Raw genomic sequence first — 14625 nt, 5'->3', positions numbered from 1 at the left:
ACCTTCTTCCACCGCAAGATCGCTGACATCCACGACAGCTTCAACTCCACAACCGCCCGACACCCAACGCCCCCGCGACCACCACCTGCACCACCCACCTGCTCTTCTGGACCAACACCAATGAGGAGGACACCAGCGAGATCATGAACACCATCCACTCCGGATCACCATTAGACCCATGCCCTCACCACATCTACAACAAAGCCAGCACAACCATCGCACCCCAATTACAGAAAGTAATTAACATCTCCTTCGAGACAGCTACCTTCCCGGAAAGCTGGAAGCACACAGAGATCAATGCCTTACTCAAGAAACCCAAGGCGGACCTCAAGAACTTCCGACTGATCTCCGTGCTCCCGTTTCCGGCGAAGGTCACAGAGAAAATCACCAACAAACAACTGATCCGCTACATCGAGGAGAACAAAATCCTGGACCATCCCAGTCCGGGTTTCGTAGCAACCACAGCACTGAAACCGCCCTCATTGCCGCCACCGACGACATCAGGTCCCTACTAGACAACGGAGAAACAGCGGCCCTCCTCCTCCTAGACCTGTCAGCCGGCACGGTCTGCCACCGTACTCTACAAGCACGCCTACACAACGCTGGAATCCCAGCGAAGGCTCTGGATTGGACCACATCCTTCCTCTCAGGCAGAACTCAGAGTGTCTGCCTCCCACCCTTCCGCTCCAATGCCACCAAGATCATCTGCGGTGTACCCAGAGCTCATCCCTCAGCCCAACACTGTTCAACATCTACCTAACACCCCTCGCACACTTCGCCCGACAGCACGACCTCAACATCATCATCTCCTACGCCACCCAGCTGATCCTCTCCCTCTCCAAGGACCCCCACACCGCAAAAACCAGTCTCCATGAAGGAATGAAGGCAGTCGCCGAATGGATGAGGAACAGCTGGCTGAAACTGAACTCGGACAAGATGGAGGTCCTCATCCTCGGCTCCACCCCCTCAGCCTGGGACAACTCCTGGTGGCCGACAACACTGGGAACAGCCCACCGACAACGCACGCAACCTAGGGGTCATCCTCAACTCCACCCTCTCCATGACTAAACAGGTCAACGCTGTCTCCTCTTCCTGTTTCAACACCCTCAGAAAGATCCGCAAAATCTTCAAGTTGATCCCCAACGAAACAAGAAGAACGGTCACACAGGCCCTCGTCACCAGCAGGCTGGACTACGGAAACGCCCTCTACGCAGGAACTCCTGGGTTGGCTGCAACGCATCCAGAACGCCTCTGCACGTCTGATCCACAACATCCCCCACCAAAAACACATCACGCCCCACCTGAGAGACCTGCACTGGCTCCCCATCAACAAAAGGATAACCTTCAAGATCCTCATCCACACACACAAAGCTCTCCACAACACCGGACCAGCATACCTTAACAGACGACTCTGGTTCTACACCCCCACCCGCCAGCTCCACTCCGCTGACCTCGCCACAATCACCTGCATCCGACGAACATCTGCTGGCGGCAGATCCTTCTCCCACCTCGCCGCCAAGACCTGGAACACCCTTCACACCATCCTATCGCAGACCCAGGACCTACTGGCCTTCATAAGACTCCTCAAGATCTGGGTCTTCGATCAGTAGCAGCACCCCACCACTAGCGCCTTGAGACCCTCACAGGTGTGTAGCGCGCTCTACAAGTGACCTGATTGATTGACTGATTGATTGATTGAATCAAGACAGGGAAATATTTACTACACTTCTCTAGAATCCGGAACGCATCCCTCTCTTTCACTCTCTCCCTCCTCAATATTCTTCCGCAATCTTCAATCCAATCAGGTTGACTTTCAGAAATGAATCTTCCCAGTCTGTTATCTTCTTTCCAGCAGCAGCTCTCGCCTCTCTCTCAGCATTGATCGATCGCTCTCATGATGAATGAACATTACTAATCTTTTGTCCCTCCAGTTATACTCTTTAATTCTGCATGTCCCACCCTCAAACATTGCAAAGATCTGTGGATCATGGACTATGATTGGGCAGGGGCAGGGGAGTTGTCATCACCTCATGCTGTCATATTCAATTTCCTAATGAACCCCTTTGTTTAATAAACCCTTCTTATTTATTTCTCTATTCCATATTCCATTCCCACACATTCAAAGTAATAGATTAATTGCAAATGTTGTGCAATTCCACAGTTGAAAAGGAATTCTTATAGCTTCCGTCCTTGTCTCTTGGCAGCCTGTCAACAGTCCAGTCAACGGGTCACACCATGACTCAAATGCGCAGACTCAGCTTGTTAATGTTTTCCACCACCATCTTTTTCTTTGGCTTAGCACATTAGGCCCAAACATATACTATTAATAAAGGAGACATAAACAGATGTTAATTTCTCAAATATGTGATTGGCACTGTTCACCACCCACTTCCACTCTATCCCATGTTAAATTCTCTTTCTTTAAGCAAAAGCATTTGCAGCAACGTCTTCTTTTCAATTTCAGGCAAGCATATGCCAGGCACGCGGTGCCTCAAGACCTAAGGTTAGTAATCCTTGCACATGTGTGAGAGTTTTCCCTCTCAAACGAGTTAATCACATGGTTATTTACGTAGGTTCTGGTTTGCACATGCGCAGAAGCATTTTTCGGTTTAAAGCGAGATTTGATCGGGTTGCAAATTATTCTTTGTTATTTAAGCAGGCATAAAGCGGTCTTCCCCATATGTAAGTGTTGTGCGCATTCTAATTACGTCTTTAATTTAATTTTTCTAGTGATTAGTACTTTTAAATGAGGAATTGATCCGAGCAAGTTCAGTTTTCTTGAATCCTTGCTCCATCACAAGCGATGAGGAATCTGAAGGAAGAAGTATCCATCAGAGGACAAATGTGCTTACCTTTGGTAAAGTTCTTTCTGGTAGATGCTCTGTGGTAGCAGATTGCTTGCCGATCATGCCCACCTCCCCGTTTTGAAGGCTAGGCCTGCCATTTAATAAGGTTCCAAGATCATTTGTGGCACAGTGATGTCACACCTACACCTCTTTCAGCACTGAGGTGGCACAAGAGCCACCTACCAGCATTGTGAAGCTGTGAAATGTTTCTAGATCCAGTTTGGTGCCTGGGCATATTCAATAGGCGAATAATCTACCAGAAAGTTCTTGCAAAGGTAAGGAACTTTTTCATCCTTGGAAAAGAGCCTGACATAATGGGCTTATGGGAAATCGTGCATTTAGGATTATTGAACCAGCAATTAAGATGTTTTTCACCCACCCAAAGCCAATGCACCTTACTTAAAAAAAAGAAGTAGAAGCCTCCAGAACAGATCCAGTGTTTCAGATATCAGACCCACATCCTTAGTCTGATATCGTCTTCACACAAAGGAGGGGGGGAGTGTCACAAACCAAATTGCCAGTCTTTGGGAAACCTTCATCAGCAGCAGATGGGTCCACCCAAATGTTTATTTACAGTACCAGCCACAACAGCCAAAACAATACTTTAGACATAGGAGGTGAACATAGAGAAAAAGAGGTCACCAGGCTCATTCTCTCAGCATATGAGGCTTCCATAAAGATAAGAGATTATGAACATCCAGCGGAAGCAGGGATACCTCCTTTCTCTATTTGGTGATTCCACTCTCTCCTCCCCCGCCCCCCCTTGCTTGTCAACTGGCCAACTGGGAGAGACAGAATTGCAAAAGGCAAATGGTTATTAAATATTATGCATAATAGGTATTCTTGTCCATTACACCAGCAATTCCACAGTAATGATATCTGTCTTTTTCCATTGAACCAAGCGCCACTAAGAAGTTTAGCTTCACTGCATTGACTTGCATTGGAAGCCTTTGCTTCACACCAGAAAGGAGTAGGATTTTCACGCCTCTTTGTAGTTCTTAAAAACTGGAGACAAAGCCCCTTCTGGAGCTGAAAAAAAGCAAACAAAATGATAAAAAACAGAAGAGCAGGATCGACCATGGTCCTGAAATTCACTGCTCTGGCATTGGTAGAGGTTGTGTTCATGTGCCTTCCTCAATAATGCCATCAGAAACACATGCAGAAAGGAGCACCATTCACATGGAACTGACGAATGCTCACAAGAGTCAGCTCAGAGCCCAAGGTAACTGGTCCCAGAATGTGACAATGGATCAATAATCTGGACATCAGGGGGCTCCATCAAGCTCTGAAGTCTTTCTAACCCTCCTTCACAGCTGATTTAATCCTGACCAGAAACGTTATTACAATGACTATGGCCTACCTGAACACGAAGAGGGGAATTGATCCCTTGCATGAAAACGTTTAATGTCAGCAGTCCACTTGGAAGGCGTACAAAGGATGGAGATTGACACTTAGAGCAGATTTATATAAACAAATCGTGAATGGATAATAAAAGGTGAGGTCTGACAACTTTTTTCAAGAGTTGGGCTATCTGCAGATACTCCTTCATGAATGCTGTTGAAGAAGAATGCTTTTTGAGCAATTGGTTGAGGAATTATTACATTTCATACCAAGATCGTCTTGAAGCTGGCAATATCTGATGCTTCAAGGATATATATGTATGGACCTTTTATGACGACGTTTTGGTGTTTCAAGCTCCCGAACATTCGTGAGATGTACAGTGTTCTTGAATATAGTGAAGAAACCCACACGAGAAACTACAAGTCAGTGATTTTTCTTTCAATCATTTCATCTCAAAAAGGTGCTGTAACTGATTGCTGCTTTCTGTGCTTACGAAAGCTTTTACCTCACATCGATCCTGTTTCAACAAGTTAATTCAATATTGACTTAATCATCGTGCCCTGGGGGCGCAACAGGCGTTTGCGCACGCTTTGGAATTACAGAAGGGGCTGCAGACGCTTGTGCGCCCCCTTCTGTAATACCAATCTCGTTGCAACACATAAATCATCAGCACTATCTGCAGGGGGCATTCCCCCATTTGCATGCAAATGAGGGAATCCCTTTGCCTCTGCACCCGACGCGGGCTCAGAGGCAAAGAAGCTGTCAGGAGGCACACTGACAGTGTGCCACCCAATAGGAGGTGCACTGTCAGTCAGTGCACTCCATGAGAGCAGGCTTCTGCAGGGGGTAAAGGGAGTCCTATGGACCCCACCAGACATCCCCTTGCAGCCGGGTGGAGTCACTGACTGCACCCGCCTGCAAGGGGATCTCGAATCCCTCTTCAAAGTGCAGGCGGATTGCTGCCTGCACTGTGAAAACATGCATGCCGCTCTGTTTTTCACCTGAATGCGCTGCGCCTAGGTCAGCGCATTCATGGTAATGGGGTGCATTTTCATTGTTTGCGGTGGGCGCGCCTTTTAAAAGGTGCACCCAGCCCAAACAATGAAAAGGCACCTTTACTGTAATACGGCCTGAAGAATTGTCGTATTGTCTGATAGGCTGTGAAGTAATGGAAGGGATACAATAATACACTTGAATCTTTAAAATGTGTAAACAGATTTTATTAGGAAACTGAAATTGAGGTGGAAAGTACTGTGCTTTCACACTGCAGGTTTTCATTTCATTGTGCATGTTCAAGTAAAATATCACATGGGTACATATCAATATACAAAAAATGATGGCTATCTCAGTTCTGTGAAGAGGAGCTTGAGGAACGCTTATTGCTGTTATAAAAATTAGAAAATATTGTATTGGGTTTGATGCTTGGGACCAGAACCCATAGTGACAAAGGTGTGAAAATATCTATTCTAATATTCATACGGGGACTATGTGGTTTCACATGTGCCTCTTCTTCAAAACCTGTTTTGTGCTTTTGAAAATGTATTCTGTGGTAGGTTGTAAATGCTACACATACATTTCTCAAATATGTCAAATTTAAAGTACAGTCCTTTTACAAAAATTAGAAACTTTTTTTTAGCAGGTCTGATGCTTTAGGAGAAATTGTTGATTTATACATGCTCCTTCACTCTGTTGATGTTGTTATTCTCTTCACATTCATTGTGGGCATGATATATAGGCCAACTACTTCTGCCAATATTATACATTTGTAATACAAATATTTGAAAAAAAGATTTGGAATGTATCTATACAATACTTAGAATAGACAAGAAAGAACTTTCAAGAGACCTACTATTTCTCATGCAACTTATTTGTAGCTTCCTGAGTTTGCGCACCTTTAATGTAGCCGGGGGTACTGTATTATTAATGCACCTTCTTACCAATACTATAGCCATTATAATTCTAGTTAATCTTTACAACTCTACTGGTTATTAATGATAGGACTCACAGGTCTCCTTAGTATGTAAGGTGTTTATCTCTCCTCACTTTTTCAGGACTATCTGAGGATCTATATGATGGGGCCGCAAGATGCTATACGTGTTACACTATAGCTGAAGGGAAGGATGCCTGAAGAGGGCATCAGGCTGTTTTAGATGTTATTCATAAAGGACTTTGGCGTTATCAGGATAGGTGGAAGGTGGGTACACATTAAAATACACCTTTCTGGTCATCATAAGCAGTTACTCCGACACATTTGGCTGTAATCGTTCAATTCAATTGTTTTTATTTTCCTAAAGAAGACAAAACATCTATGTTGAATAAGGTTATGAAAAAAGATGAAGATAAACAGCGTTGTACATATATATGAAAGTCTTTCCTGGTTTGGTGGAAGGCTACTTGGCGCTGTGGGGTAAAAGCATAGGTGCAGATTTACAAAGATTTTGTGTGGTTTTGCATTATTTTTTTTAACACAGACCTAACCAAAATCCAAGTTGATATTTACAAACCAACAAAAATTCTGATTTGTGTTGGTTCATAATAAAGAGTAAAACAACACAGTTCATTGTGCAGCCTTGCCTTGCATTACTTTGAGTCAAGGGGCTTTCCAGGGGTGATACATTGGCGTTCTCATGCCTCCAACCCTGGATTTTGAGCCAGATCCATATCTATAAAGAATTGTAGACCTGGATTTGCACCAAAATCCTTCATTTCCCCGAGGCTAGCGTAACAAGCAGAAATATTTGAATTTCTCCTTGTCTTTCCCTCTTTGCAGAACACATGCAAGAGGTAATTGCCTCTCCAACATTTTTTTAGTGAAGAAAGGGACAATAAAATATGCTGATCACAACGCAGACACCCTTGCACTATGGCACAAGGTTCATGCCTTGGTGCATGGCTCCTGAAAGTGCCCCAGCATAGGGTGAGAGCAGAGATGTGCCCCTTCTTTGTAGATATAGTGCAGTTCTGCACTCTCCAAATCAGGCAGCACAACAACTGTGCTTGCTGCCCTGCATTGCGTAAACTCTTTGTAATCCTAGGCCATAGTGGTAAGGGTTTTGTCCCTACCAGAATTGAGTAACTTAAAGATTTCGAGAAAAATATGTCATGGAATGCCGTTGAAGGGTATCAGCAACCTCTAATTCTTCCCACAAATCTTGCAGTAGTTTTGCAGCCATTAAGTGGCCCTTATTTACACTTTTTATGGACAGGATATATTTGATTTACTTAAGTGAGTAAGTAAAGATGTGCACCTGACACGAAGGTCAGTTTTCGGAAGGTATAGCCATGTAATTATTCAACTGGGTCTTGTGGAAGCCAAGCGAGGGTACAAAATACTAGTGGACACTATTGTTAGCTCAATGCTAGAGATCTCTCTTAAAAAGAGTAACTTCTGAATAATTATGAAAATGATACTTTGACATCTTTAGATCTTAGTAGTTGACCACTAAATAGTGGAGCGTGCTCTAGTTTGATTCCCACTAGTACTTGGAACAGTGTTAATTCTACTCTCTTTTCAATTAAACCTGAAGACTCATTTACTAGCCCATGTAAGCTAAACATATTGTCTTATGGTGTTGACTTTGACACTTGGGTAGTTGATCACTATATTAAAAAACGTTAAAGCTACATAATGTTAGTTTAACTGAACAATCCTGATTCTGTATTTATCAAAGCTCTTCATCCATCTTGACTGTGAATGACACATCACTGGAAATGTTATAGATTTCACTTGGCAGTCGACCACATTTGCATCCCTTCTTTGTCCAACCAGTGTATTCATACTACTGTTCATATGTTTGCAGATTTGACTGCTACCTGGTTTAGCGGCAAGATGTGCCAGACTATTTGCTCGGTTTGATCATCATTGCAACCTTCTTCAGGGAGTAGGCCCCTCCCCTAAACTCTGCCCAGTAGACGCCATCTTGGTATCGACTTCTGTAGTGCCCTCCTTTGTACCAGACACCGTTGAGATTAGAGTGTGCACACATGTTGTACCACCAGCCACCTTTCTGGTAATGGGCACAGTTTCCTAAAACATAGACAAAAAAGCGCATTGGTTGACATTCTTGGCACAGAATATTCAAAATTCACTGTACTGGTAATGGGAATTGGGAACATTTTATGTATGTATGAATCATATATTATTACAGTAGAGTCTCTAATTGTAAAATTTAAGTTGTCTTAATTGTGTTGTAAAAAAAAGTACAAGAACTTCTTAAGCACAAGAGAAAAATATGGAAAGGTTTTCATATATTTTTCACTAGCTCTGCTAATGGGTCATTATGATCTTCAGAGTGGCAGATTCAATCTACAAAGCTGCCCACCAGATAACTTGTTAACACATCAGGTTTACAACCCATAATAAGGCAAATACTCCCAGCAGAACAAATGGGAATACTTAAAGGTGCTTTAAGAAGAAAGTTGTCTTCTCATTTATGTCTAGTTCCACCTCCAATAAAGAAACTGTGACTGTTGGCAGGATAGCTATTTAAGTGAATAGCCATGTTTTTAATCCCTTCCTAAAAGGGAGGAGCTCCGTTGAGTTTCTAAGAAGGAAGGGAAGGCTAATCCATGCCTTAGAGGCGCAATGACGGAAACTCCTGCCACCCCAGCTAGTTTCATTATAGAGGGGGAGAATAGCTTGTTTGGCTTGCATAGACCGTAGGGCTCTTACCGGAACATACCACTGTATTGAATGTTTCAGGAAGACAGGGCCAATGCCAGTAAGGGCTTTAAAGACTATACACATGGCCTTAAACTGAATCCGTAGTTCAACCGGGAGCCAGTGAACAGGGCCGTTTCTAGGTGTATTGCCACCCTAGGCGAGAATTGAAAAATGCCGCCCCTCCCTTTTACTACCATCACTCTCCCCCCAGTCATCCAGGTGTTAGGGAATAGAGGCCAGCTTTGGTGCCTCTTTATCTAGTCTGGACTGTCAAATCCATATTAAAGTAAGTCATCTGTGTCAATTGTTGAGGCTATGTATGTGTTATTGCCCTGTTCTGAGTGTATTAACTCAGTTATGCTATCATGGGCTTGAGTTGGGAGAACCATAGGGCTACTGGCTTCTACCACCTCCAATCACACCCAACACAGGTATATAGACGGTTGTATGACCGTCTATCGCGGACATCGAGATCGCGCGCGCTTACCTCGCGGCTGTTACATCGCAACGGCGATCACATCGCCATTTTAAACATCGCATGCTGTTGCGCCGCAAATGCGGCCTTTTCATTGGATCGGTTGTCACATCGCCGACGTTACATCGCGCGTCATGACAACGCGATGTTTTTGCCCTATAGCCAATGCATGATCCAGGATACAGTGTTTGGGGGTGGGGGTGGGGGGGTATATAGCGTATTTCGCTGCGTGTCTTCACCCATTTGTGTTTCTGTCTTGGAGGAAGCAGCTGTGCCCTGTGAACACACTTTGTATTTGGTAAGTGAGGAAAATTCTTGTGCTTTGTTGTTTGATTTATCCCTTCCTTCGTGTGCAACTTGTTGTCCAGCTACCCATCTCCCTCGAGCTCCACCGATCCACTGTCCTTTTCAGCGTGTTATTCGAAGTAATTTGTGTGCAGCGTGGGCAGGCTTCGGTGAATCTGCTTGCAGCACATCTCTGATTGTATCAATTTAAATGAAGTGAGCCGTCTCCATTAAGGATCTTGCCTCGCACAATTAGTTTTTTGAAATTACCGCTTTTTTTAATCAAGGCATAGAAAGCTCATTATATTGTTGTAGCTCCCACCTGGAAAGTGAGCAAACCTTCGGAGACGCAATTGCAAAAACAAGTGTGGGTTTGTGATTTAAAAAAAACAAATCCTGCGATTGAACATATTATTTACCTTTGTGAGTTTAATGCAATAAAAGGCCTTCCCAATAACGCATTCCAGAGGTACTACCTTACTCCGTGTTCCCGGGTGCAGTAACAGTACATGATTTTCTGGGCACAGGTCCACCTCCTGAAAGCATGAGGATTGTATGCGTGTAAAGGTTCAGGAATTGGGATGTTGTTGCGGCGTGGATGTACAGACCCACCCTTCTCGCCATTGTTCAGGGTTAGACCTGGAGATAGTGCGTAACAAAACATGTTTCTTGTGGGATTTCGCATTTGAAATAGCAGGGCAGATTTATCAAGACTGCGCCAGTGTGAACTGACCCAAACCGCTATGATAAATTATTTACTTTTCAGCACACAACTTTTATTGCCTTCAAATGTTGTCGTAAAAGTAACGGAAATAGAGATTTGAGTCACTTTGTGTCAAGGGGCATGCCAAAATTGGTACAAGGGTGCTTCCATGCTACTACCTTTGGGTTTTTATTCAAAGCCTCATCTACTAACACACTTAAGGAAGGGAGCAGCATCGCTATATCTCAGTAGCTAAAGCTATTATTCCCCGTGTGCAATATTGCTGGTGTATTAACATATCATTCAGTGGAAATAAGAATTAATAATGTCCGCTTCATGTTCCCATAATAATATCCGCTACATCTGCTGCATTTTCATACTGTCCGCTACATCTGCATTTTTCATTAACGTTCCATTTCCCTTTCACCATTCCCCGTTTGCCCCGTTTCCATTTGTCGTCCATCTGCTGCATTTCATTTCATTCATTTTTTCATTTCCCGTTCACCTTGCATTTTTCCATTTCCCATAATAATATCCGCTACATCTGCTGCATTTTCATACTGTCAGCGTTCCATTTCCCTTTCACCATTCCCCGTTTGCCTCGCATTTGAAATAGCAGGGCAGATTTATCAAGACTGCGCCAGTGTGAACTGACCCAAACGGTTTTTATTCAAAGCCTCATCTACTAACATTGAAAGACAGTACTTTGTGCCACTTGTACTAATTAAGGCAGGCGTTAACAGGGAGAAATGTTTTCATTTCTCCAAACTTTTCACTAATTGCCTGCACGCTTCCCTGTACAGAAGAAATCCAATGTGTATAAAGCTTTACATTTACCATAGGCATAGTAGCACTGAAAGAATACCCTTCCAGTAGAAAACTAATGCTAGACATCATGCACACATAATTGCACTATAGTACAATGCTGTGTGAGTGGCGCTAGGCCGCCAGTTTGTGCACACACACTTAAGGAAGGGAGCAGCATCGCTATATCTCAGTAGCTAAGGCTCTGTTCTGCTTTCTACACGTAATGCAACATCGCGCAGCAACTTTGGTTGCTGTGCTACTTGCACTATTTTTAGCAAATTCGCCCCATAAATATGCCCACAAAATTGAATCTCCACGAATATCTCAGCACTAATCTTTGCCATCTGAATTTGTCTTTTATTGCCCGTTGGACCTGACACACTTGGCATAGTTTTCCCCCAACGTTTTGCCTTCAATACTCCTGTTTTTGCTGACTTCATTTTAGCTGACTTTAGGACTCTGCACACTTTACCACTGCTAACCAGTGCTGAAGTGCTTGGGCTCTCTTCTTTCAACACTGGCCTATTTAATTTACTTGTTAGTCCATAGTAAAGCGGTACTGCATGTACTAAGGGCTGGTAAATTAAATACTAGTAGTAGGCTTGCAGCACTTATTGTGCCACCCACCTGAGTAACCCTATAAAAATATCTCAGACCTCCCATTGCCGCCTACGTCTTTATAAAGCGATCGGGTGACCCAGTTATGTGCAGAACCTGGGGATTAGTAAATTAAGCGAACAGTGGTCATAGGGTGTATTATGTTTTTGTTATGGATAGATAAATATCGACAGTCCAAATATAGAGTTTGTATCTACAAACAGGTAAGTACAAAAATATCGAGTACAAAATATCGTTAACAATAATATAGATGTAAAAAATATCGACTTTATTAAAAACAGTGTTCAATTAACTTAATATTACATTTTAATTACTAAAATATACTTAAAAATACTAAAAGTAAATTATAATAATTAAATAATAAATGAAAATAATAAAAATAATTTTTTTACAATCTTATTTGTTGACCCTGAACCCTAAAAACACCCCTTTACCCCAAAAATAAAAACTGACCCTGAACCCTAAAAATACTCCTTTACCCAAAATTTATCAATGTTATTTAATTACCAAATAATTATTAATTAACAATAACAATAAAGTAAATATATTACCACATTAGCTGTCATTATTTCAATAATTAATATTATTTTTTCCCAATTAATTACTTAGCAATAACACAAAATTATATATATTAAAATGTACTCTAATTAATGTAATTACCTAATTACAATTAATTAATTGCCAATTAATTAACAATACAAAATATGGGCAAAATTATATTCATTAATTAACTTATTATTATTAATTAATCATCAATTAATTCCCACCCTATTCCCCTATAAACCCACAACCCGCTACAGAATTACATTACGCAATTATTAAAAAAACAAAATTCATTTACTAAAATATGTTATAACATTAATACACACTTTTCACACATATTATTACATAAAAATACACTATGAAATATTACATATTATTAAAAATTCGATATTTTTGCGATCTATATTTTATACAGTCGATATTACTTCACTTACCTGAAAAACGATATTTTTGTAGTCGATATTATGTCCAGTCGATATTTTGTCCAGTCTATATTTAAAACTCGATATTATGTCCAGTCGATATTTCGGAGTCGATATTTTGTCTGTGCACCTGGGTGGATGGCTGGATGATGTATGACTAGGTGGATGGATGGGTGGATGGACGCATAGTGGATGGGTGGTTGGATGCATAGTGGATGGGTGGATGTATGCATGATCGATGGGGGGATGGATGCATGATGGATGGGTGGATGGATGGGTTTGTGGATGGGTGGGTGGGTGCATGGCCGGGTTGCTGGGTGGATGGATAGGTGGATGGGTTGGTGAGTTGCATAAATTGTTGATGGATTGGCTGGATATACCCTACGTTTGACTAATCTTTATTTTGTCTCTTACAATAGGACGTCGCGAGCTTGAAGCTTTGTGTGGATATCCAAACACTAACTCCAAAGTCATTTCCAGTTTAAAACAACTATACAGGTACATAAACGGTATTTCGGCCTAACTATGACGACACAAAATCGTTTGGCGAAGCAAGTGCCAAATGTGTATTTTAATACACCTAAGTAATAATGCCACCGCAAACCAAATTTTGTTACTTTCTTTTACAGAGTTGGGAAGTTAACGGAGGTGCAAGGAAAGCAAAGATTTGCAGTTTCTCCGCTAAGTGCAGCAGAGTATCACAAAAGGTAAAAAATGTCTGTTGCTACTTAAAGAGTCAAGCAATGTGATTGGCAAATTAGATATGCTGTGCTCTAATGAAAAGTTGTCCATTTTGTAGCCCACATAAATAATGTGTTTGGTTATGAATGAAATAAAATGTTTTTTGTTTTATTGTATTAGCAGGACTGAAAGGCTTTTTGTTTTATTTTATCCGCAGTACTGTTCGCATTTATTGGCCGGCATTCTTGCAACAATATGTTTTTACAATTAGAAAAATGCATGATTAACCGCAAACCTAATTTTTTTACTTGCTGTTGCAGAGTTGTCAAGTTAACGGTGGTGCAAGGAAAGCAAAGATTTGCAGTTTCTCCGCTAAGTGCAGCAGAGTATCACAAAAGGTAAAAAATGTCTGTTGCTACTTAAAGAGTCAAGCAATGTGATTGGCAAATTAGATATGCTGTGCTCTAATGAAAAGTTGTCCATTTTGTAGCCCACCAAAATAATGTGTTTGGTTATGAATGAAATAAAATGTTTTTTGTTTTATTGTATTAGCAGGACTGAAAGGCTTTTTGTTTTATTTTATCCGCAGTACTGTTCGCATTTATTGGCCGGCATTCTTGCAACAATATGTTTTTATAATTTGAAAAATGCATGATTAACCGCAAACATAATTTTTTTTACTTGCTGTTGCAGAGTTTTTAAGTTAACGGGGGTGCAAGGAAAGCAAAGATTTGCAGTTTCTGTATGCATTTATTGACCGGCATTATTGCAAAAAAAATGTTTACTATTTGGAAAATGCATTTTAATGTACCGTTAATACATCAAATCTCTTTTGGCTCATCTCTAAAAGGCATGTCTTTCTTACCATTTTTACAATGTCTTTCTTATTAGTTTGCTAATGTTTTTTTTTATTTTTCTACAGCAAATGTCTGATCCAAAGATGGTGAAATATATCACCTCAAGAAGAGGAAACCGTCTACTCAAACACAGCGGCTATATATACTCTAAGGAGAGAAATTCTGAGCCAAGGGCTCATTGGAAGTGTGTGCAATACTATTCAAGCGATTGCAGAGGACGAGCGGTTACTCTGGGTGAGTCTGTTTTAAGAAGCACAGAGCATAACCACGCGCCCTCCGCAACTGCTATTGAAGTACGAGAAATGATAAATGAAATGAAAGTGATTGCAGGCACCTCCAATCAACCTTGTGGTGCCATTTTAAGGGAGGTTTCCCAACAAATTA

At 41.7% G+C, this 14625-nt stretch overlaps 1 protein-coding gene across 2 annotated transcripts in view; it reads right to left on the bottom strand.

Moving 5' to 3' along the window:
- Nucleotides 1-5391: 5391 nt before the first annotated feature.
- The window catches only part of LOC147748142 (angiopoietin-related protein 2-like), a 172286-nt gene continuing 163052 nt past the window's right edge, over nucleotides 5392-14625 (bottom strand). For both annotated transcript variants that reach the window (XM_086958998.1, XM_086958992.1), the window contains exon 6: nucleotides 5392-8214. In XM_086958998.1, coding sequence (XP_086815124.1) covers nucleotides 8027-8214 — 188 coding nt within the window. In that variant the 3' untranslated portion in view covers nucleotides 5392-8026. The remainder of the gene's footprint in view (nucleotides 8215-14625) is intronic.

Source organism: Lissotriton vulgaris, chromosome 1_1 (genome assembly GCF_964263255.1).
Source record: "Lissotriton vulgaris chromosome 1_1, aLisVul1.2, whole genome shotgun sequence".
NCBI lineage: Eukaryota > Metazoa > Chordata > Amphibia > Caudata > Salamandridae > Lissotriton > Lissotriton vulgaris.
This window is presented reverse-complemented; position numbering and strand designations above follow the sequence as displayed.